This window comes from Chiloscyllium punctatum, chromosome 42 (genome assembly GCF_047496795.1).
Source record: "Chiloscyllium punctatum isolate Juve2018m chromosome 42, sChiPun1.3, whole genome shotgun sequence".
NCBI classification, from domain to species: domain Eukaryota; kingdom Metazoa; phylum Chordata; class Chondrichthyes; order Orectolobiformes; family Hemiscylliidae; genus Chiloscyllium; species Chiloscyllium punctatum.
In genome coordinates this window covers 24,024,097-24,043,406 of record NC_092780.1, presented here as the reverse complement: position 1 = coordinate 24,043,406, position 19,310 = coordinate 24,024,097, and the positions used below count along the sequence as shown (strand labels likewise).

At 39.9% G+C, this 19,310-nt stretch overlaps 1 protein-coding gene across 1 annotated transcript in view; it reads left to right on the top strand.

The window, feature by feature from the left end:
- The first annotated feature begins 2,109 nt into the window (after positions 1-2,109).
- LOC140465832 (epsilon-sarcoglycan-like) overlaps positions 2,110-19,310 on the top strand; it is a 61,382-nt gene continuing 44,181 nt past the window's right edge. The window contains exons 1-5 of the mRNA XM_072561661.1: positions 2,110-2,146; positions 8,788-8,916; positions 10,588-10,742; positions 14,704-14,776; positions 19,077-19,275. Of these exons, the coding sequence (XP_072417762.1) occupies positions 2,110-2,146; positions 8,788-8,916; positions 10,588-10,742; positions 14,704-14,776; positions 19,077-19,275 (593 nt within the window). The remainder of the gene's footprint in view (positions 2,147-8,787; positions 8,917-10,587; positions 10,743-14,703; positions 14,777-19,076; positions 19,276-19,310) is intronic.

The following is a 19,310-nucleotide window of genomic DNA, read 5'->3' as shown; positions in this document are numbered from 1 at the left end:
TGTCATATACATGGACTTTAGTAAGGCGTTTGATAAGGTTCCCCATGGTAAACTAATGGAGAAAGTGAAGTCACATGGTATGCACGGTCTTCTAGCTAGGTGGGTAAAGAACTGGTTGAGCAACAGGAGACAGAGAGTAGTAGTTGAAGGGAGTTACTCAAAATGGAGAAAGGTGACCAGTGGTGTTCCACAGGGATCAGTGTTGGGGCCATTATTGTTTATGAGATACATAAATGATCTGGAAGAGGGCACTGTTGGGATGATCAGCAAGTTTGCAGATGACACTCAGATTGGTGGAGTAGCAGAAAGCATAGGGGACTGTCAAAGAATACAGGAGAACATAGATAGACTGGAGAGTTGGACATAGAAGTGGCAGATGAAGTTAAATCCAGGCATATGTGAGGTGATGCATTTTGCATAGTCTTAATCTGGAGAGAATTATACAGTAAACGGAAGAGCCTTGGGAAAGATTGATGAGTAGAGTGATCTGGGAGTTCAGGTCTATTGTACCCTGAAAGTTGCTGCACAGGTGGATAAAGTGGTCAAGAAGGCATATAGTATGCTTGCCTTCATCAGATGGGGTATTGATTATAAGAGCTGGCAGGTCATGTTAAAATTATACAAGATATTGGTTCAGCCGCATTTAGAGTACTCTGTACAGTTCTGGTCGCCACACTACAAAAAGGAAGTGGATGCTTTGGAGAGGATGCAGATAAGGTTTACGAGGATATTGCCTGGTATGGAAGGTGCTCGCAATGAAGAGAAGTTGAGTAGGTTAGGATTGTTTTCATTAGAAAAAAGGGGATTGAGGGGGGACCTGACTGAGGTCTACAAAATCATGAAGGGTATAGACAGGTTGATAGAGATAAGCTTTTTCCCAGGGTAAAGGATTCAATAACAAGAGGTCATGCTTTCAAGGTGAGAGGTGAAAAGTTTAAGGGGGATACATAGCGCAAGTACTTTACACAGAGGGTGTAGGTGTCTGTAACATGTTGTCAGCAGAGGTAGTAGAGGCAGGCACGGTAGATTCATTTACGATGCGTCTGGACAGATGCATGAGTAGGTGGGGAGCAGAGGGATACAGATGCTTAGGAATTGGGCAACAGATTTAGACAGTGGATTTGGATCGGATCAGGCTGGGAGGGCCGAAGGGACTGTTCCTGGGCTGTAACTTTTCTTTGTTCTTTATATTACAACTGTAAAAGAAATCCAAACCAAGTCACAAACTTGGCAGTAGCAGCAAATATCTCAGCCACCGTTAGAAAACAGAAGATAGTACAACATCCGTGGAAACATCAATGTCATATTGCTTTAAGAGTGATAACATTTTAAGTTACTCAACATACAGATGAGCCAAGTGCCAGGATGTGACCACATGATTAAAGAACAGAACCATGTTACATGAGAACACCCCTACTAAGATAAAGGATTTGTCTGGAGATTACATTGCACTGTCTGTACTAATTTAGATATATATGAACCCATCAGAAGTCATGACATAATGAGGATCCCACAAACCTCATTTGTGCTACAACTGGAACAAAACACATTTTGGTACTGGCTGGCTTGGAATTTGTTTATAGACTTTTCATTATACGCACTCAGTGATATCTAGCTTCTAAAAATATCAGCCATCATACTACCCAACCACTTTAGCTGTTTAAGTTCACAAGTTGCTGTAATCCCACGGGCATTAATATTTATTGCTGGTCAGGACTTCTTCCTGAATTCGGATCTTCATTTATCTAAAGTGTTTTTGGTTTTAACGGTGGAAAATCTCTTCATCAGACGGGAATATCCAAGGCGATCTAATTTCTGCACTAGTTTGAGATTTAAAAGTACAGCATTGCAAACACATTTTTGAAGAGAACACCAGTTTGTTTCCAAAATAAGAAACATGATACATGGAGTTTAATTTCTGACAGGTTTCAAAGTTGAGAAGTTCAGATATACTTTTTTAGTGAGCATCTAATGAGGGTGACTAAAAAAAATTCCCAAAATAGTGCGATCATCTCCACTCAATTATTCTTGGTTTGGAATGCTCCAGTGGCTTCCTTATGTTGCTGTCAGTCAAAATCAAAGCATTTTATTTTTACCTTTCAGAGGAAGATGGCAACACATAGAGTTTGGATTTATGCTTCTGCAGGCAAGTTTTCAGTATTTTTACAGAATTTTCCATTAATGCTTGAAATGATGCATCTATATATTAGAAAATACATATCAAAGTGAGTTTATTTTATCTGGCAACTGAACATTTCAACTTTTTTGAACTACTGATTCCATTTCTGAACACAGTAGGTAAGTCAATATTGTCATTGCAATAATATTTGAATTCAATCCAAAATTATAATACTCTTTATGAAGCATTTTCCTGTCTTTTAACATAAAATTAAAGGTTATTTTAATCAATTAGACTTTGAGTAGATGACCAGGATGTGTTGGACAAAAAAGGAGATAAGGAAGTGTTTTTTTTCAAATATGTGCTAATATTAAATTGTTGCCATGGTTCCATTATGTTCAATGCATTTATAGTGAAATATGACAAGGCATCTACAAGGAAGAAATAGTGCCTTGTTCCATGAGCACTAATGTCATGTAATGTTTTAAACTGCTGTATTTGTTGAAGCCCTGAACAAGATGTAACATTTACCAAAAGGATAGAACACGACTTAATTTGTAAATGAAACAGTTTAGTTTAAATGACCTCATCAAAGTGATATCATACACTTTGAAAAATACTTATCCCTGTGTTGTGGCCATTTTAATATTTGTATAGTTAACCTTTAGATCTCTATACTACCTGGGATAGATGATCTTTCTAAAAAACAAAAAATAATTTGTGAGAGCTTTGAGTCTTGAATAGCAAGTGGTGAAGGGATACATGTGGGAAAATTTGCACTACCAGCCTGTGTGTCAGTCTGGTGGTTACATTCCACCCCTGAGCTATTTGCCCCAAGGCAGGATTGATGTCAGCAGAGTTACCCATCGATAAAAGATGCGTACTCAATTAACTATAATTAAAGTCATCTTAAGGTCCATTGTCAGAGGTTTACTGGAGAATTCTAGTAGCGCCAGGGGCATTGACCACCAGGCTAGTTGTTGAGAGTCAATATCTGGCAGGAGGCTGGGCAATCAGCAATTCAAACAGGCTCTGAGGCCTTCCCAACCTGCCTTTATCCATGGTGCTCTCAGGTAGCCTGGTGAAAAGACTCTCCCTCCTCAATGGTAAACCACCATTGTTCCTGAAGACATTTTTAAAGATTTTTTAAAATACGTTTGAGAGAGAGTGCCTTAAATTTGAAGTCAGCTATATGTTACTTAACTGAGATGTCTCTTGCAATGCTGGAGGGCCTCATGTTTGCTTCAAGAGTCCAGTGACTGTTATGAACTAAACTGCAGGCCTAATCTTTGACCCATAATTGACAAATTCAGGGAATATCACTGCTGAGTGACTGTTACTCACACACTGCAGGTATCAACCCCCCTATATGACCCTAACATTGTGGTCCTGACCCATCAGGGATAGAAAACTAAGAAAAAAGTATTAAATTTGTACTTAGGTTAGGCCAGGTAGAGATTTCTCAGCAGTTCTCAGAGCTTTGACAATAATTATTAGAGATCTGACTGCTATTGTAGCCACAGTGCTTACATAGCTGCTCCAGGGTCATGGAGTAATACAGTTATTCAGCATGGAAACAGACCCTTTGAACCAACCAGTCCATGTCAAATATAATCACAAATGGTTCAGTTTCTAGTCAATCGTAAACCCCTAGGACAACGCCAGTAGAGAATTCAGTGATTGTAATTTCATTCAATGTTAAGCAGAGATGGTTTGGTTCTCTCTTTATGAAGATGGTCATTTATTGGCACTTGTATGGTTCAAATGTTACTTTCCATTTTCCAGTCCCAGTTTGAATGTGGTCCAGAATTTGGTGCATATGGACATATACCACTTCAGGTGTGAGTAGCTGTGAATGTTGCCAAATATTGTGCAATCATAAGTAAATATTCCCACTTCAGACTTTATTGTGGAAGGATAATCATTGATGAAGCAGGTGAAGCAGGTTGAGCCTAGGACTCTCCCCTGAAGAACTTATTTATTGATGTCTCTGAACTGAGAGGTTCAACCTCAAATAAACGAATGATAAAGAATAAACTGTTAACTCAGAAGCTAACCTAGTTGGAATAGTCTTACTGTCTATGGGCAATTAATACATGGGCAATTTTTCATACTGTTAGGTGGGTGCCAGAGTTGTACCTACATTACAACATCCTGGAAAGTGCCCAGTATGCTAAGAAGGACAAAAATCACTGCCAGCAGCACCCCCACATCCATGGGAATGGCCGGATAAACCCTAGACTCTGTTACTCTTTGACTATGCAAGTCCTTTCCTGGGCTCATGGTGCATGCCCACTCAAAGTGGCTGGACATGTATAGAACACAGGGATGACAATAGAAAAACTGGGCACATCTTTTGCAATACACAGACTTCAGGTCACAGATATCGGGCCATTGTTTACACAGCAGGGACTTTGGGCATCATATAAAGACAGCTCCATACCATCCATCATCCAATGGTCTGGCAGAAGGAGCAGTCCAATCTTTGATGGCAGGCTTGAAGAAACAGCCTACAGCTTGACTAGATACCAAACGGTCCTGATGGCTATTTGATTCAAGGACCACCCCTCTTGCAATTACAGGGATTGCTCCAGCAGAGTTGCGAATAGGGAGAAGACTCCATTCCAGGTTAAATCTAACCTTCCTGGACCTGGGGTGAGAGTGAAACAGCATCAGGAACACCAATGCCAAACACAACACTCTGTTAAATGAGAGAGACAGTTTACTTCAGGGGATGAAGTTTGGTGAAGGAATGGCCCTGAATGGGCAAGAGGTTGGGTCTAGTGATGTATAAAGTTCAGTCGGTGAACAAGCATGTGGACCATGTGAAAGCTGCAAATTTGCAAATGGTGCAGGAGCAAAACGTGTCCAGCTCCTCAACTGCCATTCTGTCTGTTCCACAATCCATGGGATCCCCCTCTTCATCAATTATTAAAGATACCTTGGTATTTGAAATGGACACAGTGGATGTTGCCTCCTTGATGCCTTTGCTGCCTGAAGAGAAGAATGAATTTCTTCCGAGATGCTCCAGGTGCAAGAGGCAATTTCTGTGTTATACACGGTCTGTATCAGAGGCAGAGTTGGAGGAACCTGACATGGTGCTAAAATGTCCCAGGAGGAGCTACAAAATAAAAAGAGCTGACCTATGTCGTCAGACTGAGAGGGAAGGGGATGGAGTGATTGTAACAAAGTCAGCCAGATGGACCTCATAGAATATGAGTTCCCTGATTGGGGCTGTTAATCTGATCCAATCAGGGAGCCCTGGCTGACAGATATAAACAGGAGTGTCAGGGGTTCTGTTCACTCTGAGAGTTGGCTCTGTGGGATATAGGTAAATTAATGTTACTTCTGCAATTCTGCAATTCCATTTTACAAAGTAAAATGAACTCACACCAGTGTGTAATTGTTTTAGCCACGAGCTGAGTCAACAAGAATGGAAACGATGTGGAGGAAATATATAATTTTTTTTGTATTAGCTAAAACTGTATGTCAGAATGAAATGTGACTTCAAAACAATGGCAGACATTACGGGCAAATAGATAAGATGTTGTGAGGGGATGAAATTAAGCTAGATACGCCTGTACAAACAGTAGGTATAAACATCTGCTTCCCACTTTTACAAAAACACAGGAACAAACCCCAATTAAAAGGGTCATAGGGATCAGAACGGCTTCGGGAAAGGCACAGATGAAGGGGGTAGATAATGATGAAGAAAGAATATGCCTAACAATGACCTACAGCAGGATGAGGTCAAACAGCCTTGTGAGGCCAGGAATAAGCATTTTGTCACAGACAAGGCCGGATAAGGCAAGCGATAAACAGGGGTAATGGGGGCCGGTCTTAGGGAAGTGGAGGATGTAAACAGGGGAGGGAGCAGTGTAAAACAATAGAAATCAAATCAAATAAATGTTGTGTATGAATTGAATTTGGTGTGTATGTCCTCTGCCTTATAGACACTGGACATCACACCCACTTGCAAGTGTAAAATAAATGACACTACTGATTCAGATCTTGTCTCGGACTGAAATTATTGAAGTGAGTGGGCTTTGTTTCTCACAGCTCTGAAGGCGCTGGCTCTGTGTCAAGGACTCTCCATGTGTAAATAAAGGGTGACTTTGTGATGGGATACTGTTCTCTATTTCACAAACTATTGAGATCTTTCTGGCCTGTACCCATAATTGCAGAATGTGCCTCCTCAGGGCAGGCTATACAGTATAAGTCGCAGAGTTTCCATCAGCTACTCACTCCTTGGTGTGGGCAGTTTATCCTTTAAGAACATGACATACACGTTTAATGTTTGGATTCGATAGGAGTTGCAACTTAGGACTCAGTCCAGCTTGTGTGCATGAAAAGCAACTCTTTCTTTATGTCTGCCATTAAACTCAAGCTGCAACACTACTTCAATAATCTCAAGTCCAAATCTAAGGCATAATTTACATTTACCATTTATTAATGTTCATTTGTCAATGCAAATACCTTTTAACTAAATCCAATTAAATGTGATTCATTTAGTTACACTACAGGTGGTCTTGTTTCTCAGTTGATCTTGTTCCTACTGCTTCTGAGCCAAAAGCTCTGAGTTCAAGTCCCACTCCCGGACTTGTTGATGCTGGAAGCAAGGATCATTCATAATGTGGTTCAACAGGTAGATAAGCAATCTACTAATCCTTGCACTGCTTCTTCTAAAAGGAAAAGTAAGTGTGTGAACTAATCAACTGCATTAGTAGATCTAGCAGACTCTAAGGATATTTTTCCCCTCTGCAATAATATCAACGCAAGTGTGACATGAGAATTAACTGCATTTTCTGTGGGCGGCACGGTGGCACGGTGGCCTCACAGCGCCAGAGACCCGGGTTCAATTCCCGCCTCAGGTGACTGACTGTGTGGAGTTTGCACATTCTCCCCGTGTCTGCGTGGGTTTCCTCCGGGTGCTCCAGTTTCCTCCCACAGTCCAAAGATGTGCAGGTCAGGTGAATTGGCCATGCTAAATTGCCCGTAGTGTTAGGTAAGGGGTAGATGTAGGGGTATGGGTGGGTTGCGCTTCGGCAGGGCGGTGTGGACTTGTTGGGCCGAAGGGCCTGTTTCCACACTGTAAGTAATCTAATCTAATCTAATCTTTCTGTGGTCAGGCTAATTCACAATGGGAGGCGGAGGGGGTGGATTCAGGAAGTGACAGGGCTTGCATCTTAATGGAGAAAGAAATGGAGAGACCAATGAGTATGACAGCCTTACTTTTTATTTTTTATCAAATGCCCTTCATAGCTTGCACCTACCTCTTTGCCCAAAGAAGCTTCCAGAATCTTTTTATACCTCTGGCAATGCTAAGTACCTAGTTACTGAAACCATAATTTACACATAGTGCTATTGGTATTTTTTGTTCATTACCATCTTGGCTACCGTTTAATACCCAGCCCCAATTGTTCAGCAGAAAATTGCTATAAATCCAAAGTCACATGTCAACAAGGCCATTTGATGATGACAGACCTCCCTTCCTGAAGGACATCTGTCCTTTTTTAGTGTATTAATAAATAATGAATAAATTAATAAGCAACAGATTTAACAGCAAATGACAGTGATCATGCAGTTGCCATTAGGCAAGCTCTTTCTTCCAAGTTTCGTCCGGAGGCTCACTGATGATGTTACCTAGTGTGGTGATCAAACATCTGAAAATGAACCTTCCAGCTCAGCGAGCAAACCTACATCCATTCCAAATTCATATTGAATTCAAATTTCATTATCTGCCATTTGAACTCATGTCTCCAGAACAATAACCTGGGGTTCTGTCAAGTGACATTATCAGTATGGCACTGCCTTTATGCTGGTACTGAAGCATTAATGCAGAAAGAATTGTGCATGAAGTCATTGCTGAGGGATGGCAAACCCATTTGCACAGTGATGCCCATTTAAAATGTCGTGGAAGATCATGACAGTGTGTGAGCTGAGCAAAGATTTGCCAGGATGTTTCTCTGCCCAGTTTCTTACTCTCAACAAGAAGTATACCAGAGAGGAAAATAATCCTTACAACTTAAATTTTTCAAACTATTATGAGATGTTATCAACATGGCAGTTAGTGCTTCATTTGTGGCTCTTCCTTCTTAGCACAGTCAGAGGCTGATGGTGGGATAGAGATCATGTCACTGAAGTAACAATCGTAAAGCCTAGGTTAATGCCCTTAGTTAATATCCAGTGATGTCCATCACCGCAGTTTGTGGAATTTAATTGCAAATTATAGATCTTTTAAAAAGCTTTATTTGAAAACTCTAATGGTAACCATGATGATTGAATGGCAGAGTGGACTCGATGGGCCGAATGGCTTTAGTTCAACTCCTATGTCTTATGGTCTTATGAAATCACCATCACTGTCAAAAAAACTTATCCAGTCCACTAACGGAAATCTGCCATCCTGTCTCGAGTTGGTAGATACGTGACTCCAAATCCAGAGCAATGTGGCTGACTCTGAATTGTCATCGGAAATGGCATCAAAAAACGACATTCAGTTCAAGGGGAAATGGGGAATGGCAGCAAATGCTGACTTTATCAGTGACACCAACATCCTGTGAGAGAAATGTCTTTATAGTAGACTCCTAATTAAAACAAAAGCATGACTCCAAAACAATTTCAGAAGTGTTTGAATTATGTTTGTTTGATTCATTTGTTTTGCATTGCAGTACTCCTCACTACGGTATGTTCCGTGGTCGCTGATCAGACTGTGAATCCCATTGTAGGAGTTTTATTTCTCCATGTGTTAGAGAGGGGTCACTATCAAGAAGGATTTCGATCCTTCCAGGAAACATATGGTGAGCAAAGCAATTCTACTTAATATTTCTTTGGTGTCATATTGATGCTCCAAGTTTACCATTGTTGTAATTTCAACTGTGCAGCAATGATGAGCTGAGAGAGAGAGAGATACAGGACTCTAAAAAGAGGTGGTGCAATATTTAGGTTTATATCCAATATGGTATTAAAATTAGTTTGCAAAAAAATCTCTGTGGTTATTTACATATTACGTAAACTAACCTAACCACAATATGAATATTGTACTTTCTGCTCTCTCTGGGAAGATCGCTCTGATATTGCAGCCACACAGGCATGTATAGAGCTTTCTCACAAATAGGAAGGTTACATTTGAAGCCAGACAGATAGCAAGCAAGGTAAACAAAGTCCTGCCTGCTTGGAAATGCCAGCCTGAAATTGGAAGCCTCAGTGTAAATGCATCCTTTCGGTGTGGTAACTTAGATACACAGATACACAACAAACAGCACTGACAATAAGATTGGGTACAAACAACTGGGGCACAGTTGTTGCATTTGTGAAAATATTTTCAAAGTTTCAATGCTCAATTTTTGAAAAACAACTTTTATAGAGACTCTGTTCTGTAGTAAAAAGACAAATGTTGTCATCAGGTCTGAGTCAGTTCTCAATGGTTAAAGACTGACGCAAGTCACATCTGATCGTTCAAGTGTAAATAACGCGCAGTTGTCCAATGTGAGTAGATTTATGTAACCATGCACAGCAGCAAATGTGAGTCTGCTGGGTGGAGACAAGAAGAGATGGGAAATTTAGATAAAATCAATTTAAATGGAAGGGGGTCATTATAATTCTAAGTCAAAAGCTTTAGAAAGCCTTTGGAAAGCCTCAAGGGTATCTTTGCCACAGCTGAAAAAAAAAATAGATTATTAAGATACAGCAGGCTAAGATGAAGACAAAGGGAATCTGAGATGCAAAGTTGAGTCTGAGGACATGTGATCAACTAGCCCAATACATTGTCCCTATTTAAAGGAATGTTGCAATGGTGTTGTTTTGTGACAAATCCACAGTTTATATTCACATGCGTCCAAGTTACCAAAACAGATTCAGTGAAGTTTATGCCTGTAGATAACTGTCACTTCACTGTTCCTGCCTGTAGTATTCCCATTCCGCTTGCTGACGGTAGACCCTGAACCCTTAGGGGCAAATGGAGCTCCACTTATTTTTTATCATAACTTTATATAATTTGAAGAAATTAGATTTAATTGCCACAAACCTAAGATAAAGGTTATAAGGTAATCATTAACAAATCCAAGTTGGAATTCAGGAGAAACTTCTTTCTTGGGTAGTAAGAAAGTAATATTTGTTCACAGAAGGAATCATTGAGAAGAATAGCACAGATGCGCTTAAGGTGAAATTAGATAAATACAGGATACGATGAGGTGGGTCGATGCAGAGATGGATGAAGGAGCTCATATGAAGCATAAACAATGAATGAAACCATTTAGACTGAAATGTCTATTTCTGTGCTGTACATTCTACATTCTCTTGTACAACACACAATCCTTCTGGCAACAGTAATAGATAAGTATGAATTTAATGTTTTTAAATGATCATTTTATCTACAGAAGGAGCATCCTTTTGTTAATATGGAGATAATAGCCTTTCCATCAGTAAAATTGGCATTTACTTCTCAGTTCAATCTCAACTCTCTCTTTTAGGTATAATTACCAATACTCCTATCACATTCAGTACGAATCTCGATGACCATCCTGATCGGCCACGGTGGCTTCGCTTTACACAACGGACAGCATACCATGATGGAATGCTCTACGGCACACCGACTTCGGAAGACATTGGACAGAGAATAATTGAAGTACTATATTTCTCTCTATGCACCAGAAACTACCTTAATATTTTCGTAATGTACATAAAATTACCAGTAAAATATTCACAGTCTAAATATGCTGTACTTATAAATAGGCACCCATTTAACATTCTAGGTAAAAACAAGGACTGCAGATGCTGGAGACCAGAGTCTAGATTAAAGTGGCGCTGGAAAAGCACAGCAGGACAGGCAGCATCCGAGGAGCAGGAAAATCGACGTTTCGGGCAAAAGCCCTTCATCAGGGATAGAGGCAGGGTCTCTCCACTCTGCAGGCTCCCGGCCTTCATTCCTGATGAAGGGCTTTTGCCCAAAAAGTCGATTTTCCTGCTCCTCAGATGCTGCCTGAACTGCTGTGCTTTTCCAGCACCACTCTAATCTAGACCCATTTCACATTCTGGCTGTAAAAACCAGCTGGGAGGGGGAGAGGTAGAAATCCTTTATTTAATCCCCTTTCAGTTGATCACAACAAACCTTTTCCTTTCTTTTTAGCATGCAGCTATCATACTTCAATTGAAACATAGTTTATTAGAAAATGAAGGAAGCAATTTCCAAGGTTTACTTGAATGAAAGAAAGGAGTTTATTACCTGCTGACATTGAGAATTTATTTTCAAGTGCAATATCAAAAGCACACATATGCACACTTAGTATGTTTCAAAGGGAAATTACCTGGAACAGAGAAGGATAATTAGAGTCCTTGGAGTATTAGATTCTTAATGTACAGCTACAGTTGTTTAATACTGACTTGTATTCACAGCAGTAGCAGAACTTGTACATATTTGATTTTTCAGTGAATGGTCTTTTCTGAATTTATCATTGGATTCTGCTTTCTGAGATAATGACAGAAATAGGGAGAGAGAGAGAGAGAGAAATAAAATATTCAGGCTTCTGCTTACAAATCCATGTTCTTTCTCTTTTGTTAAAGGCAGGTGGGGCCTTTTAATTATTGACATGAAATTATCATGCATAGGCAAATTTAACAGGAGTTGTGAATTTCTTGACATTGATTCTGTGGCCTGTTTTCAGATAAAAATGGTAATTTCAGTGCAGATAGCTAAATTTATTTCATGTTGCTCTCCCAAAGCTTGCCACAACCTGTGCTCAGATGATAACTGTTTAGGTCCATGTTGCATTCTTTTTAAAAATTATTTTAGTCTAGGAAAAGTTTTCAGTCTAAGAATCAGACAATGGAATTTAAAATTCAATCGTTCACATTTATTACAATTGTAAAATAGCTCATTTCTAGTGTGTTCTATAGCAAGGATGCAATTACCATAATACTTTAGTGAAATTAAGGATGTTAAACATTTTTAATCTAAATTAGTTTTTCTATATGCTGTTTTTAAAATTGTATCTAATGCATTAGGAACCTTTGTTCACATTGACAGTTTTCTCTTAACTGTTTAAATGTATTTTAATATTTAATTATTAGCGACAAAGAAAACAAAATATCAAGCTGGAATTATAGTTAAAAACAAATTCCTAATTTGTGCTGCATCTTTCATTACTTTAAACATAAACTGCAATTGGATCAACTGCAGAATGAGATCTTTGTCTTGGAAGATAAAGTCACAGAGCTGGATAGCATGGAAACAGGCCCTTTAGTCCAACTCATTCGCACTGACCAAATATCCTAAACTGATGTAGTTCCATTTGCTAGCACTAGGCCTATATCCTTCTAAACCTTTCCTTTTCATGTACAATCCAGATGCCTTTCAAATGTTGTAATTAAAACAGCCTCCACCACCTCCTCTGACAGCTTGTTCCATACATGCACTGCCCTCTGTGTGACAAAGTTGCCCCTTCAGTCCCTTTTAAATCTTTTCCCTCTCACCTTAAACCTATGCCCTCTAGTTTTGGACCCTGGGAAAAAGACCTTGTTTATTCACCCTATCCATGCCCCCTGTGATTTTATCAACCTCTATGAGGTCACCCCTCTGCCTCCAATGCTCCAGGGAAAAAGTCCCAGCCTATTCAGCCTCTACCTATAGTTTAAACTCTCCAAATCCAGCAACAACAGTGTAAATCTTTTCTGAATCCTTTAATGTTTAACAACATCCTTCCTATAGCAGGAGGACCAGAATTGAAATTCACTGGAATCAGTCAATGGTGTTAAGGAAACAAATTCAGATTTTGTCTCTACTGTTGCTCAGTAACTAATTCAATTGTGATTTGGAGATGCCGGTATTGGACTGGCGTGTACAAAGTTAAAAATCACACAACACCAGGTTATAGTCCAACAGGTTTAATTGGAAGCACACTAGCTTTCGGAGCGGCGCTCCTTCATCAGGTGGTAGTGGCTAATTCAATCGTGATCAGGATACATTGAATCAAGGGAAGTTCCTCATTGGTCTAATTCACATTACAACATCTATCATGAACACTCAACCAAATCATGCAGTCTGATCAAACTTAATTACTTGATTCATTGTGATGATATTCACATTTCACTTTAAAAATTCAGATATTCGAGATAGAATCTTATTGGGGCCTGAACAATGTGGACTGTGGCAAAAAATGTAGCAGAATCGCTTGAGAAGTCCAACAGGTCTATGTCGACATCGAGAGCAACTCGCTGCATCTTTTAATTAAGTTGTGGGTGTCAAGGCAAGAATCCCTAAGCAGCAATGAGGTCCTTATTAAGGGGGCAAATTGCTAGTTACTGACTTATTAAGTGCACTTCTCATCTCATTAATCTCTAGCTTCCATTCTTACTATCCGCTGTGAGAAAAATAGATGCTGAGAATTCTTGACTTGGACGTCAGAGCAAGTGAATTCATCACAGCTTGCTCTACAGGACCTGTCCATTGAGCACCAGGCACAAACATCACAGAGCATGCTCCAATGACACTGGTCATATGCACCCAATATCCATGGACACTGACAACCTACATGTGTCAGCTTCTGACAAAACATCTCCGATTCACTTACATTTCTGTACCTCAATGCTGTGATTTGGAGTACAATGGCAACTATCATTGCAATGCTGCAACAAAAACATGTTATGTTCAGGAAGACACACCCAGTCGATGAACTGGATCAAGCTGCAAGTATGGGCTATTCGCTGGCTCTCTCAACACTCACTCATTTGGAACCTACCTAGAAGCTCACAGCATCCCTGCCTTGCTTTGGATTTTTGTACTCTGCTGCTCAACCAGACATACCAGATTCTCAGTACTGCTGTACAACATGCCACTTAGCACAGATCAAAGCCAGGAAACATATCATAGTTGTCAGCAGTCCTCATTCAGATCAAGGGAGATAGTTTTCAGTCTGGGGTTACTGGCATGGTAGGTCAAGGGCAGCGTCCGATACCAGTCCAGGGGATTTCTCTTCTCAAAAGGGGTGAGGAGCTCAATGTTCAGTAGCCCATCAACTGTTGTGATTAGTTCTGCCCTAATATGATTTATTTTCCCCTGGAATAAGACAGAAGCAGGTATTTAGGGCGATGAAAATTGGTGGCACAGTCATTATTTTTCGTGCAGGTGGGGTTGTGATCCAAAAGGTCTGTTTTGCATATACATCAGTGATTAAAAAGACAGCTAAAACATGCTACATTAGCAGTCTATCTTAATTTTTCATACTACTACTAATGGGCATGTATTTATTAGTACCTTGTTCATTAGGTTCAGCAACTCAAACAGACAAAACAGGCTGTGTTTTGGAAATGCAGGGGAATTTAAGACACAACTACTGCTTGCATCAGATGTGAGTCATGTTCCAAAATAGTGAGCACCGATACCTACAATGGTGGTTCATTTTTCTACTTAGTGCATAAATCAGTGTCAATTTTTGATGGGAATTTGGAGTCTTCAAAGATTGACTTAAAGGCTGACATCAAAAGTACATTGAAATATAAGGGTCCGGTAAATCCATATTTCTGCACCAAGTATGAAAATACTGCATAATATACATAATTTCTGAGGTTAATTATTGTTTTGTTTTGATTAGGTAACTGCCTATAACAGAAAAACGTATGAGACAACAAGACAAAACATCATCATTAATGTTGAACAGACATTAGGTGAGAAACTACAACTTTAACCATTGGTTTGAAGTATGAAAAGTTTGATTGGTTTTGAGAAACAAGTATTTCCTATTAAGTGTACACAGTTCTTTTGAGATGTTAGGGGCAAATATTTTAAAATTAATGTTGCTATACAATTGTGTATATATAATGCTTTTGAAATCATGTTGCTGCTTTAGTTTCTCATCAAAGTTGTGCAAATGTCTGCCAGGTTTTGTTTGGACAATGAGAATAATCTTTTGAGTACATAGCAGTGTTGTCCTGATTTTCGATCAACTGATGAGTTTCATTACTGTCACCCGATCATAAGGCCAAATGAATGAATAGTCTTTATTTACAGTGTCAATTTATTTAGACATGGTCTAGTATGATGAGCAAAGGAGAATTGCATTTTGAAAAGATAAACAGCCTATTTTTTTCATGGAGAAAGTGAGGACTGCAGATGCTGAAGATCAGCGTCAAAAAGTGTGGCACTGGAAAAGCACAGCAGGTCAGGCAGCATCTGAGGAGCAGGAGAATCGAAGGGCTTATGCCTGAAATTTCAACTCTCCTGCTTCTCGGATGCTGCTTGACCTGCTGTGCTTTTCCTGTGCCACGCTTTTCGACTTTTATTATTTTCATGAACAAGTAAATATCAACCAGCAATACACCTCACTTTGCTTGCATACCAGCAAGTTTGACATTATATTTTCCTATCAAGATAGCCCCATCACTCAAAATAGAATGATAGATTATATTTGAAGAAAATATAGTGTCATTGATAACATCATGATAGTGGACAACTAATTACCATCTGTAGTAAAAACAGGGAATGGCAGTACTCTCTGGAAACAGTCAGAATTAGCAATAGTGACGAAAGTACATTATGGCCATGCCAATATAACACTGTATTATGGACCAAACCAAACCTTCTCAAAGTATATTAAGCAACTAGTCTAAGCCCTAACATTATCTTAAAGGTAAGTGTAAGATGTTGTGTTCCAAGTGCAATTTGATTGGTCAAACTGCTCAATGATAAGCAAAACATGCTTTATTTTTACAGTTAAAATGCAGACAAATTAAAAAGAAAAAGAAAAGAATTGGCTTAACTGTAAGTCCATTGAAATGCTTAACAAAATAATATATAAATATATATTAACTACCACTAATTAACTGTTCCAATATTGTAACATCCTATAGACTAGCCCTTTGAAAAGGCAAAACAGATTGTTTCACAGGCAATTCTAGCAGCAGAAAAAGAACCCCAGCATTTAGCTGTTACAGAGAGAGCAATAAGAGCTTCCACATCCAGTTTCAAGACCCAAGCAACTGCTACTGAAGACTAAAACTAAAAATCCTGGTTCTGTGAGAGGTTGACCCCACCCATTCAGGTGGCCTCAATTGTTCCAACTTCAAAAAATGACCCCAAGGTATCACAAGCTGTTTACTCTATTGGCTCAGCACCTCTGTCTCAACTTTTCGTCTTAAAAAACAATGAGAACAAAATACACCTCTTAAAACCACAGTATCATCACAATGGCAAAATGCAGAGGTTACCCTGAGACCCTAACTTTACTCTATTAATTGTGTCCTCCATTGTGATGACTGATACAAAATGTTGGTTCAATTACCTGTTAGTTCCCTGTTCCCCAATCTCATCCTCCAAGGGTGCCACACTGACCTTAGCCATTCTCTTTCTCTTTACATACATAGTCAGTTTATGCTACTTCCTAAGAAAATTCCCAATCCTCAGGCCTACCACTAATTTTCCCACTTTGTAAACTGAAAGGATACTCTTTTTAAGCACCATTTACTCATGGGTGTTTCATCCTTCTCATCAAGTCCTTTTTGACGGGAACACATTTTTCCTGAGCTTTTTGAAATATCTGCTTAAATATCTGTTGGCTAGGGGCAGCACAGTGGCTCAGTGGCTAGCACTGCTGCCTCACAGCGCTAGAGACCTGGGTTCAATTCCTTCCTCGGGCAACTATCTGTGTGGAGTTTGCACATTCTCCCCGTGTCTGTGTGGGTTTCCTCCGGGTGCTCCGGTTTCCTCCCACAATCCAAAGATGTGCAGGTTAGGTGAATTGGCCATGCTAAATTGTCTGTAGTGTTAGGTGCATTAGTCAGGGGTGAATGTAGGGGAGTGGGTCTGGGTGGGTTGCTCTTCGGAGGGTCAGTGTAGACTTGTTGGGCCGAAGGCCTGTTTCCACACTGTAGGGAATCTAATCACTGAATCTTCCACTGAGTCAACCTTTTCCTCACACTTCTGTCATTGCCTTTGTTTGAGTTGAGGTCTTTGGTTTGAGACTCAAGTTGCTTTACCACAAACTGAATTTGAAATTCTACTTTGTTGTGATTGAAAACCCCTAGACAATCCTTAACTATGAGATCTCTTATTAATCCTACCTCATTACATATTACCAGATCTATAATAGCCTGTTCCTGGGAAGGTCTGATCTCCAAGCATATGATACAACAGGATAGAATACAAACAAACCCAATGTTGATTTACATTTGTGAGCCTTATATGATGTATAACATATAATGCAATTTTAAATACACAATCTATTGATCTTCATTATCTGACTTATAAGTAATAGACTAGAAATGTAAAGATGCATCGGACAACTGTGTTTTATTTTGAGATTACTTATGGAAGACGAAGCTGGAAATAACCCTAGGTTTCTGCTTTGCAGCTGTAAAATGATGTCAGTGTTCCAATATAGTGGTTGGTGAAACCCAATAACAGGAGCCAAAGTTTTAGGGAGCCTGCTGTGCTTTGACCAACGGCTTGGAGTCCATGCCAATGGGCTAGGGCAGAGACTCATGCATTCTGCAGCAGGTTTTGATGTGTGGTACACATGTGGACTCTGTGCCAGGAATGTATTGTCCAATGATATAGATATGAGGTGGCATCATGGTTCCACATGTTAGGATTATATTTTGGCATGTACATACCCATTCCAGGCCAGCCCTGGACAGCTGTGTTTTGTTTGGAGATTACTTATGGAAGACAAAGCTGGAAAGAAGTTCAACTTAAAACCCTAAGTTGCTGTTGGTCACCATTCAGCAACCTTCCACCCCTGCTATCTCTTCCCACAAACCCCCCCCCCCCCCCCCCTTAATTATCCAACTCCCTCCCTGTTTCTCACACACTCTCGACTCACCCTGTTGTTGTCCCTACACCTGCTCCTTGAATGTGGAGTCACAGATAGATAGGATAGTGAAGAAGGCGTATGGTTTGCTTTCTTTTATTGGTCAGAGTATTGAGTACAGGAGTTGGGAGGTCATGTTGCAGCTGTACAGGACATTGGTTCGGTTACTATTAGAATATTGCGTGCAATTCTGGTCTCCTTCCAATTAGAAGGATGTTGTGAAACTTGAAAGGGTTCAGAAAAGATTTACAAAGATGTTACCAAGGTTGGAGGATTTGAGCTACAGGGAGTGGCTGAACAGGCTAGGGCTGTTTTCCCTGGAGCTTTGGAAGCTGAGGGGTGACCTTATAGATTTTTACAAAATTGAGGGGCATGGATAAGGAAAATAGACAGTCTTTTCCCTGGGGTTGGGGAGTCCAGAACTAGAGGACATAGGTTTAGGGTGAGAGGGGAAAGATATAAAAAGGACCTAAAGGGCAACTTTTTCACGCAGAGGGTGGTATGCGTATGGAATGAACTGCCAGAGGAAGTGGTGCAGGCTGGTACAATTACAACAGTTAAAAGACATTTGGATGGGTATATGAATAGGAAGAGTTTGGAGGGATATGGGCCAGGTGTTGGCAGGTGGAACTAGATTGGGTTGGGATATCTGGTTGGCATGGACGAGTTGGACCAAAGGGTCTGTTTTCATGCTATACATCTCTATGACTCTATGCATCCTGGTCAGTGGCCTGAAATACAATTGACTTTATGAATGAACTCTCTGGGAATGCTCAGTAGACCACACCCCATTTCTGAATGTATATGAGATGTGAGATCCAATATCAAGTGGACCTTGAAGTCATATGACCTTTCTTGAACAAACCAATTTCCCGGTCTTCTGGATTACAGTCATCAGTGAAAGACTGCACATGTTTACCATGGCAACTGATCCCTTCATTCACACTCCTATACTTTTTCTTAAGCATCATGAGAATACAATTTTTTCCCAACACTTGTACTGAATAGAGACCTTTGGGAAAGGATCGGTTTGATATTGTTTCTGTCAGATGTAATACAACAGTTAATGCAGGTAGAACCTGTTGCTCTTTGGAAAGCACACAGGGGAAATTTGTTCACATTCAGTAGTCATGTTAAATTGAAGTTTTTTCTTGCTACAGGGTTGAAATTTCCATACCAAGTTGAATTCTTTGTGAAAAACAGAAATGTGGAGGAGGTATTACCCTTTGAGGTACAAAAACAATTCAAGGACAGAGTGCAGAGCATTTGGGAATCAAATCATTTGACCATAATCAACATCACTTCTGCATTAGACAGAGGAGGCCGAGTCCCATTGCCTATTGAAGGGAGGAAAGAAGGGTGAGATAATTTATATACATTTCAAAACTTTAATG